Raw genomic sequence first — 11777 nt, 5'->3', positions numbered from 1 at the left:
CTGCCAAGTTTGCTCTGGGCCAACTTTCAAATACTGACCACCAAATTCTGTCCTGTAAGGGGGCAGTGACGTCAGAGCACCTCACAAGGTGTTCTTCCATCCCACTTTCCACCCTCTCCTAACAATCGTTTCAGTACTGCAAGTGCAAAAAGGTTATTCAATTCCTGTTTCACCTTTCAAACCTTTTGCTTTCAATTTTCCTTTCATCACTGAATGACCTCATAGGTGAAAGCACTTGGTCTTTAGCCTCAGTTTCATATTTCAATTCCAATTCTAACCACCAAATTCTGAGGCAATGATTTCACGGTCATCAAAATCACGCCCAGGACAACAGAATGTAACATTCCCTGAAGTATGGAGACATTTCCGCCTCAAAAGGCTTCTCCCAGTTCTGTACTGACCCATGATATCAGGTATAATAAAGATATGACACCTCATGATGACAGCTGCTAGCAACCAATCATGAAGGCCAATTTCAGAAATTCTCGTGGAAAAGGTGACTTTTCATATCGTATCAGTCAACCACTTACCCTTAGAAGAGATTATGTATTTCTCATAGCTATGGGATTACTTTTAACTACAAAATCTAAAAGATTCCTTTGGCTTCCACATTTATGAGCAAGAGGAGTCCAATCACTGAATTGGTTCAATGATATTGTATAAAAAAATTAAGTATACCTTAGTTTAACCAGACCACTGAGCTGATTAACAGTTCTCCTAGGGCTGGCCCGAAGGATTAGATTTATTTGACGTGGCTAAGAACCATCTGGTTACCTAGCAACGGGACCTACAGCTTATTGTCGAATCCGAACCACATTATAGACGAGAAATGAATTTCTATCACCAGAAATAAATTCCTCTAATTCTTCATTGGTCGGTCGGAGAGTCGATTGTATAACTTTCTACAGAATCCAACACCTCGTATGTTCTAACTTGAATGAAATGATTGTAGAAAGACGTTGCTTATGAGGAAGGCATTGTCTAAATGAATTTCGTGTGTGTCCGTGTGTAAGTCAGTATTACAAAAAATGTATATATTGAAGTCCCTCATAGCCGTTAAAGGGAGAAGATAGAGGTCATATTTAACTAAAATTGTTCCCCCCTTTGTTTTTTAGTAATTTTATTTTTCTTACCAACCAACCCCTCGATTGCCTAATGGAATTAAAGAGTAACGCTCTCTCTCTCTCTCTCTCTCTCTCTCTCTCTCTCTCTCTCTCTCTCTCTCTCTCTCTCTCTCTCTGTACGTATACAGTCTATTTCTACAACCATCTTCCAAAAAATAAAGGTGATGTACCCTTTTCGCTCTGGGAAAACAGGAGTAATAATTTATGTCGGTGTGTACACTAATATCATATACCTGTTATTATTTTTGTTTTCAAGTTTAGGCTCTAAAGAAAAATATAACCATTTACTTAAAGAAGGGGAGGTCAGTGGTGGCACATATTTCCGAATAACTCCAAGTATATACATTCCAAAGATGCATTTATTACGGCCATTGCATAAACACAGGAGTCGATTTCTTAGTTACACTAACTAGTTGGAAACCGAATATAAATTTTGTCAGTACCTTCAATGATTCTACAAGCTGGATGTCAGACTCATTTGCATGGTAGATGTCTCCTAATTTATCATGCAAGAATACTTAAATCAGACATAATTAGGCTGGATTCTTATGTCTATAAAAGCGCTGGAAATAAAATTGTTGCATAAACTATATCTCACGCTTCCATGGCGCCCGCGAAAGACAATTGCATTCCCAAGACAAATAAAACCACTTCAGGAGATTAGACGTCTGACGCGACGCAGATACTCATGAGAGAATTACCAAGCATATTCACCAAGTTCTGGAACGCTGCCATCTTGCTATTTTACCGCTGTCATGTCCTGTTTCATCGCTATTGTGTCCTTTCTCCCACTGTCTTATACTGTTTTACTGCTGTCATTTCCTGTTTCCCATTGTCTTATCCTGCCTTACCGCTGTCACATCTTGTTTTATCGCTATCATATCCTGTTTTACCGCTGTCATATCCTGTATTACCGGTGTCATATCCTGTTTCACCGCTGTCATATCATGTTTTGCTGTTGCCATATCCTGTTTACGCAGAGCTCGTGTTTGAATCAAAGCGCATAATCTAATAAGCGTCTCCCTTCCATTGGCAAACCGGGGCGAGAGAGAACAAACAGAATAATTATGGGTTTGATTAAGGAACATTAAAAGTAGAGAAGAAATCCCATAATACTCAGTTATTCATCTCGTTTTTGAAACTCGAAAGGTCATTTGATTCCTGTCACCACGATTGCATTTTCGAATGACTTCGAAAACAGATTTTTACAGTCATATATACTTTTATCTTCTCCCTTTTGCGAATCGTAAAAAAAGAAAGTTATAATAATTTTTTTATATCTTAAAATGTAGTTTTATTGAAATTGTAGCCGAGTGTTTCTATATAACGAGAATTTTTCTTTATATTTTTCTTATATTGCCATTTTTTTTAATAGCATAATAGTTATTCAAGTTGTTTGTTTTCTATAATAACCTTTTATAGTCTATTTGATTTTCATAGTTACCTTTCTACCTTTTATTGTTACCGCCATCGTAAAGAGAGAGAGAGAGAGAGAGAGAGAGAGAGAGAGAGAGAGAGAGAGAGATCGCTGGCCAGATGCTTCAGACTTTGAAGATCTTGAGAGAGTCACAAATGAAATCCTTTCCTCTATTTCTTCAGTCAAAATAATGAAAAAAATTGTTTTTCACACCGGATGACTCCAGTTGCTCCCAAAGACTCCATATACCTTATTTTGAGAGTAATTTATATCTTTGTATGTATACAATGTATTCATTTCTCATTTTTACTGGATTTTCGTTTTCCTGGTGGACTATGTTTTGATTATTCATGAGATTTCTTAAATTGAGAGAGAGATTAGCCTGCTATAAAATGCACAAGACAGATGAGAGGTATGCATTATGACAGATACAAAGGAATAAAACACTCACCTGTTTATTTCAAATCATCAGGATATTTTGATTTTGCGAATCTATAATAAACCTGGTTTTTAAAATTGTAATATCTTTGCATACGATATCTCAAAGTTAAAGAGTCTGAATTCAGTTACTTTGAAACAAAAACAGTTGAAGGCAATTTCAATCTTAGCAAAGGACAGATTTTCCTGCAACATTCTTGACTGAAATTCTCAGTAAGATTTCCCACTGACTGGCAAACTTGACAATATTCTTCTTTTTAGACTATTACAACAATACTTTTGACTGACTGAAGACGAGTTACTTCACTTAATCACCCTCAAAAAGAACAGATTGACTTCCTTAGCAGTTATTCATTTTCCCTCAAAGTGACTGACTTACTGCAAGCTCACTCTTCCTCACTCACCACTCATCACACACTCACAACTTTCGCGCTCACAACTCACTTGGCAAACACTCCCTGAATGACTCAATCAAACAAAAACTCCCAGGCTCTGAGAATGACTCGATCTTGGAACAGTCTTGACAAATTCTCACTGTCTCACTGATTGACACTCACTCCACCGACTGACTGATCAGGCCTTACTACTGACTGACCTCATTACTCACTCACAGACTGCTGCTGACTCACTTCCTTAGATTCATTCCCTCACTCACTGACTTAAAACGTTTCCACAAACTACTTTCAACAACGAAATGCTTCTAACTCTGAGCACTTCAATGACTTTCATTTCACTCCTCAATGACTTTATTCTTCATTCTGTTCTCTCAATGACTCTTTTTGGGGAATGGCTACTCACTCATTTTTAAGATCACTGTTCCAGCCCACCGGGAACCAGGCCTCGTTACCCCATTGTTCACTGCTGTAAGAGAGGCCCTTCTGGAAAAAACACCACAAATACTAAATAACAATATATGCTTCTTCTGAGTTCCTATTTATATATATATATTCTTTTTCTTCCATTCTGTCTCTGTCTGTTTGTGGGAATTTACGTCATTTTTAAGATAGGTATCAGCCCTTGGAACCTGTAATCCAACCCCAAAGTTATGAGTGTACACACACACACACACACACACATATATGTGTGTGTGTTTGTATTAAGACATAAGCGAACGAATTGCCAGCCTGTGAAAAGGTGTATCTACTGCAGGTGGCCTTTATGTTGACGTTGGTGATTTCCCCGGTTAGATACAGCGGGTATCTGACTCGTTCATTTGTGCCTTCGGATCATTGTCAAGACGCGTAGGGACAACGTGACAGATTGATGGAAGCTTTGTGATATCTGTGGATTCAGAAGGGCAGAGTCCTTCGAACACTGAACCCGACAGTGTCGTCACGCTTCAAGGGAGGGGTTATTAAGTGAGTGTGTACATACGTGCACTCTCTAATGCGTATTTATAGAGGAACCATACAATGGGTATTCACTTCGATTTGTGGCTGGTGTGATTCGCTCTTTGAGCAGTGTCAGCGAATAAGAACAGCCACTGTGAGGAACGGTTCCATGGGGCCATAGAGTGTGAATAACTCATTAACACTTATATCTTTTTCAGACATTATGTGGAATACCCATTTCACGTTGCAGTGAAATCCCTCTGTTCTCCATTATACAATTTTCTGTTTTAAACGTCTATTTCTTTATACACCATTTCAGGTTTTAATATATGCTATGTTTCTCTTAACAGTAATTCTGGTTCAGTCCTGTGAGGACGAATATTTAGGAAGTGGTGTTCTTTTAACATACTATGCGACATTTATTTTGGTCTAGAATAATTATGACCTTTTTATTTTGTTGGGTGACCAGGGTGTTAGTCACTAGTATTGGTTGGTCTAGAATCATTAATTTGATTGATTGTGAGTCTGAGTTTCCTCAAGTTATGACTTCAATTTTTGTGGGGTGTGAGACACTCCATTTCATGACCGTAGCTTTTGCTGAAATACTTTCGTTAAATTTAGAAACAAAGTCTAGTTTTGGATCTCGGCGTTTTATTCCAGTAGGCCTTTGTCTGAGGATAGATAAAATGAGAGGAGTCGACGAGAGAGAAGAATATGCTGACCCAATGCTGGCCATTGCTGCCGGAGAATCTTGGGGATGTAAGATGATTTGACACTGTTCTTAAAACAGGTGTAGAAAGAGATTATGACCCTATCTGACCTTGTTCTAGGGCATAACATGTGTGTGTGTGTGTGTTTGTATATGTAGTTATAGTTTGTATATGTAGTTATATTATATATCATAGAAAAAAATGCAAAACCTAAATCCATTTATATATTTATTTATTTATTTATATTATTTATCTATTTATTATATTTATTTATTTATATATATATTTATATTTTTTATATTTTATTTATATTTATTATTTATTTATTTGTTTATTATAATTTATATTTATATTTGTTTATTTAAATATTAACACCTAAACCCATATCTATTTTTATCAGTTTTCTTGTTTCTCTGTAAAAACAATTTTTTTTGTAGAAATTAATAATATAAATCTACAGTTCAGAAATCGTATTAAAAAGCGAAACTGCTCCACATGAGAAAGTTTTCACCTGAAACGAAGCCGATGAAAAGAAAGTCCTGGAATAAAAGAGAAATGAATCTTTGATGGACGATTGAGAGAGAAGAAGATGTTGATAAATAATCCTTTCGATCACCTCAGGTCTACATTCTGTCAACGTCAGTGATCAAAGGAAGAAGAAGAAGAAGAAGAAGAAGAAGAAGAAGAAGAAGAAGAAGAAGAAGAAGAAGAAGAAGAAGAAGAAGAAGGAGGAGGAGGAGGAAGGAAAAAAGAGGAAAAATAAGAAGAAGAAGAAGAAGAAGAAGGAAAAGAAGAAGAAGAAGAAGAAGAAGAAGAAGAAGAAGAAGAAGAAGAAGAAAAGAAGAAGAAGAAGAAGAAGAGGAGGAGGAGGAGGAGGAGGAGGAGGAAGGAAAAAGAGGAAAAAAAGAAGAAGAAGAAGAAGAAGAAAAAAGAAGAAGAAGAAGAAGAAGAAGAAGAAGAAGAAGGAGGAGGAAGGAAAAAGAAGAAGAAGAAGAGGAAAGAAGAAGGGGAGGAGGAGGAGGAGGAGGAGGAGGAGGGAGGAGGGGAGGAGGAGGAGGAGGAGGAGGAGGAGGAAGGGAAAAAAGAAGAAGAAGAAGAGGAAGAAGAAGGGGAGGAGGAAAGGAGGAGGAGGAGGAGGAGGAGGAGGAGGAGGAGGAAGGAAAAAAGAAGAAGAAGATGATGATGAGAAGAAGAAAGAAAAAGAAGAAAAGAAGGAGGAGGAGGAGAAGAAGAGGGAAAGAAGGAGGAGAAGGAGGAGGAGGAGGAGGAGGAGGAGGAGGTGGAGGAGGAGGAGGAGGAAGGAAAAAGAAGAAGAAGAAGAAGAAGAAGGAGGGAGGAGGAGGAGGAGGAGAGAAGGAGGAGGAGGAGGAGGAGGAGGAGGAGGAGGAGGACGAGGAGAAGACTGGGTCTAAGGCAAGGTTCTCGGAAGTGAGGTCCTCATTCAGATTCTGGTTGTCAGTCCATTTTTTTTTCCATTTTACGTATTTCTATTTGTAAATATTGAACTAAATCTAACTATGTATGCAGTCCATAGCCAATGACTGACTCCTCATATCAAAACACTTTCCTCAAAGATTCGAAAAAGTTGAGTATTTGGGCAGCTACGTAAATTTCTTGAATGCTATTATTGTATTTCATATTCCACCATAAATCCATAAACCCCACCTCATGAATAAGAGAAGAGCAATTTATGGAATGCCACCTTGGTCATGGTTTCATCATATCGTGTTGAATACTTGTCTTGTATTCTTATCATCAAATGAATGGATTTTTAGGGCGAATTCTTAAGGAAGATTGCATTTATTCGTATTTTATTCGACTCCATAGGCTGGACTAATCATGAAACGTTATTTCTTTTTAATTTATTTTATGAAATTTAAGGTATCAAGGTAAGCACCAGGCCATTTTTGACCATTCAGCTCTTAAGACAGTGAAAAGAGGGAGTTGGATTGGTTGGACAACAAAAGATTCTAGAAATTAAAGATAAAATACAATTATCTAAAGGTGGAACTGGGAGAAAATGTAACTATTGCGTTAAGAAGTCATAGTCAGAGAGGTTGGACAGCGGGATTGTAGATAGAAAACAAGAAAGGAGGTAAAGTCAAAGGCTAAACCTAGGGACCCTGCAAACACTCTCTCATTTTTCCTTATTTAGATTAGGTTCAGAATAGGCCACTGGGTAGGTTGGTCAGTTGCAAACTTTCACTTTTATGTTACAGATATCTTATAGATACAAGATAACCTTCCAACGTTTCTCAACTATAAAAAAGCAGTATGGCACACTTACAATTCCTTATCTGCAGACGGGTACCTATAAAATGCGTCATTTGGGAAAACCATCAGGCACTATAACTCCTTTCAGAACGAGTCAGAGCAAATCCGTTTCCTCGTCAAAGGTTGGCATTTTCTGGGCGTCGTTCTAGCAGGAAGCGAGGTCTGAGAGTTGAGAAAGAACGTTTTGTGGGTGTTTGAGGGTCCAACTTCTTTTCGAGTGAATCGAGGGGGGCCATCAGATTCGTCTTGCCTGAGTCGACAGGGCACGCCGAGATTAAATTCTGATCCTTAAAGGCATTTGCTTTTCCTGCGGTGATTGGAGACATGTCTTGGAGGGTGCGTTGTGGTGGAATGTCATTATTATTATTATTATTATTATTATTATTATTATTATTATTATTATTATTATTATTATTCAGAAGACGAACCCTATTCATATGGAACAAGCCCACCAAAGTGGGCCACTTACTTGAAATTCAAGCTTCCAAAGAATATTAAGGTGTTCACTAGAAAGAAGTTACAGAAGACAATAGGGAATACGGAAAGAGGAGATCAGTTATTAGAAAAACAAACAAATTAACCAATGAATAAATAAATAAATAGATAAACAAATCAAAATGTAAGTAACATGTCAAATACAAGTTGAACTGAATAAAGTGGAAACAGTGCAAAAGGAATTTTAAGTCCCTTGATTTGACAATCATTTAAGTTTCATTAGTGCATACCATTTGGTTTGCATTTCTTCTACCCTAAACTCGTCCCCTTGAGCCATACAAGCTTAATCTCTGATTTTCATTCGCTCCCATAAAACAACTAAATAATACAAAAAAGAAAGAAAAAGTCTATTACTGAATGAGAGGAGCCAGTTGGGCACTGCGCACTATAAGAAAATACATGAAAAGATTTATATTTTTAATCTCAAATGCTAGTAGGTAACTTCAGCGGAACAACCACTGTCGGGATAGTCACCCATCCATTTTATTTAGGTTTTATTTCACTGTCACCCACCGGTGAAGATGTGGCACCTGCGCATGGGTAGCACGTGTCCGATGCCATTGGCTGGATGTGAAAAACATTAAACTATCGCTTCAGTAACATATTTGAATGTTTATATCTACAAAGAACCCTCGCCCCTTCGTATATAAATCATAAACATGCTGATTTGCATCAATAATACGCCGACACAAGCGCACGAAAGATGAGCTTCTATCAAACAGCCTAATCCGATCAAACCCAAACGAACGATGAATTCAGTATGGCCAGGCTACACTTAGACCTATGCTCACAAACAGTTCAAATCTCAGGATTTTCTTATTGTCAAACTTTATTCTAATTACATTTTCATAGCAGCATGTAAAAATAACTTTATTATGATAGCATAGTAACATCTACGTCCGTAAACTTAAAAATAACCCTTAAGATTGTTCACTGCAAGAATATGAAGCGTGGACTTACGAAGCTAGGCCTATACTACTGATTCGCCAGATATTTTGATTTACTGGCCTTCTTTTAAGCATACATCCACTCCATTGCAGTCAAAATTATTTTATTGTAACATTAATTTAGCCATTCCATCTCAGTATCGTTCCAATGTTCAACAAAGAAAAAATAAACGCATGTCTAGACTAACCCACAGTTTCTGATGCTTTGCCTTTGAAGGCCACTGTGATGTTTTGCATTTTGTTTATCCATATATTGCAGTTTCTCGCCTAATATTTATGTTGTTCTCCCATTATCTTTCTTTTTTTTTCGTTTCCAGAGAGTTACAGATGAGATATCTCTCTCGGTGCTATCCTCAATTGCGGCATTTATATGCATGTGCGTTTACCAGCTAGTTAGGTTAACATCTATGTCTATATAAATATAAATAAATATATATATATATCTATATATATATATATATATATATATATATATATATATATATATATATATATATATATATATATATATATATATATGAAGAAGGAGCATTACGCTGCGAAACTGCATCTGCTTCTCAATGTATTTGTTCTCCAATTTGCGGTTTCTTTCGAGCTTCAAAGGTCGATGCTGATCTGTTATCGTGAAACTTAGATAGTTGTGCCTAATTACCAGAAGTATTTAGAATGAAAGGCAATAAAATAATAACAGTAATGATAATGAATTAATTCATTGCAAAGCAAATTTATGCTACAGCTTGCAAGATCTATCACTGCTTTCTCTGTAAATTATTTTTGTACGTTATTAGGAAATAATTGAGACACGTACGTTATTTGACAGCTATATGATTTATAATTAGCATTGTTAGGACAATTTCTGCTAAGGAACTTACTACTGGTTGTCAAAAAATAGTTGAGACTCTGTTAATTATAGCTATATGATTTATAACTAACATTGTTAGTACTATTTCTTCTAAAGGTACTTAATGCTGGTTTTAAGTGACGTTAAAGCGATTACGAAAAGACTAAAATCCCAATTTTGAAAGGAAGACATGTCATGTCAACAACATGACATCATCAACGATTGTTGCTGTAATAAGACGTGTCTCATCTCAAACATTTGCTTAAACTCAGCTGAATGAATCCTAAATCGTTCACGCGCATGCGTCTTCTCTCATGACGTGACGTAAGCATTTTTTTGGTTTATTTTGTTATCGCTTGATATCGAATTTGATAGCAACGAAAGGCGACGCCAGAATGCCAACGACGGAGAAATTACTTTTAAAAATTGAGGCCTACGGAATGACAGACCTGAAATCACGCTCCTTTCACCCAATACCAACTTCGTACTGGGCAAAGAGAGAGAGAGAGAGAGAGAGAGAGAATGAAATGAGCGAAATTCAAAAGGAAAAAGGGATCTCTCCTTACGATTTCATTCTAAATGAAAGTGCTTGAAAGGGGGTGGAACAAAATGACATTTCATGAAGCTTTTATCCGACTTCGTGTCATAATGAACAGAGGCCGTAATGGGATGGGGGACATTGTAGGCCTAATCATCATTTACGGTTTGGCTTTTATTCGTGGAAATCTGCTTCTACGTCGCTCGTTGTAGTTCTTTTTCGTAGCATTCTGACGTCGAAAGATTTTTCCGCCTCACCTCATCTCACCCCACGCCACAACGCAACACCTCAACCCACATTACAACACCTCACCTCACAACACAACACCCTACTTCACCCCACAAAGCTTCACCTCACCCTACAACTCATCACCTCACCCCACTAAGCTTCAGCTCACCCTACAGTACATCACCTCACCCCACAACACCCCATCTCACCCACCCCAAAACACCCCCACCCCACAGCACATCACCTCCCTCCCCATAACACCTCACCATACTTCCCCCACAAAACTTCACCTCACCCGACAACACATCACCTCACCCCACAAAGCTTCACCTCACCCTACAACACATCACCTCACCCCATCTCACCTCACCCCAACCCCACAACACATCACCCACACCAACACTTCACCCCATAACACATCATCCCACAACACATCACTTCACCCCCACCCCACAAAACATCACCTCACCCTATAATACATCACCTCACCCCACAAAGCATCACCTCACCCCACAACACCCCATCTCACCTCACCTCAAAACACCTTCACCCCACAATGCATCACCTCACACCCAACCCCACAACACATCACCTCACCCCACAAAGCTGCACCTCACCCTACAACACATCACCTCACCCCACAGCACCCCATCTCACCTCACCCCAAAACACCCACCTCACCCCACAACGCATCACTTCACCCCACCTCACCTCACCCCACAACACATCACCTCACCCCCAACACCCCACCCCACCCCGTCCCCAGAAAAGTCTAGCCTTTCAGTAAGAGGAATTGGAAAAAAAAATGTTGATCCATTTTCTTCACGAGAGAAGGGAAGGAAGGAAGGAATGACTGAATTCCTTCACTGATCATCAATCATTATTTCCTCAAAGCTGCTGCAATCATCATTATTATTCCGTGCATCAGACGCCATAAATCCCAAGGAGATTACGCTAATGAATCTCCCTCCAACGCTCCGGGGGGATTTATTATTTATCGATCATTCCAAAAGGGATTTAAATTAGGCTGGGTGAATAAGAATGAATTATATACAGCAATTCAGATATAATGTCTTTGAAAAAAATTTATACCTAGTATGTGTGTTGTTATCGTTTTTGATTGAGCTGGCTATCATTCCAGCACGGGCTCTTGCTCAAAGAGCAGCCCCTAAGTTGACTGATTTATATTAGGCATACATGCCAAGCACTGGGGCAACTAAGGTCATTCAGCCCTGGAACGGAAATTGACAGTGAAAATGTTGCTCTATGAATCAAGTGTTAGGAGAGGGTGGACAGTAAGATGGAAGAAGAGAATATGAACGGAGGTACAGTAAAAGGAACGAAAGGGGTTGCAGCTAGGCGCCGAATGGGGTTGCAAAGAACTTTAAGTAATGCCTACATTGCACCGCATGAGGTGCACTGACGGCACTAACC

General features: G+C 38.5%; 1 protein-coding gene across 1 annotated transcript in view; it reads left to right on the top strand.

Moving 5' to 3' along the window:
- Nucleotides 1-10819, top strand: part of LOC136846268 (uncharacterized) — a 27093-nt gene extending 16274 nt beyond the window's left edge. Inside the window, exon 4 of the mRNA XM_067117076.1 lies at nt 10358-10819. Within this exon, the coding sequence (XP_066973177.1) occupies nt 10358-10819 (462 nt within the window). The remainder of the gene's footprint in view (nt 1-10357) is intronic.
- Nucleotides 10820-11777: the final 958 nt, after the last annotated feature.

The sequence above is a fragment of the Macrobrachium rosenbergii genome, chromosome 15, assembly GCF_040412425.1.
Source record: "Macrobrachium rosenbergii isolate ZJJX-2024 chromosome 15, ASM4041242v1, whole genome shotgun sequence".
Lineage (NCBI taxonomy): Eukaryota > Metazoa > Arthropoda > Malacostraca > Decapoda > Palaemonidae > Macrobrachium > Macrobrachium rosenbergii.
Note: the sequence above shows the minus strand (reverse complement) of the source record. Positions and strands in the feature narration are given on the sequence as shown.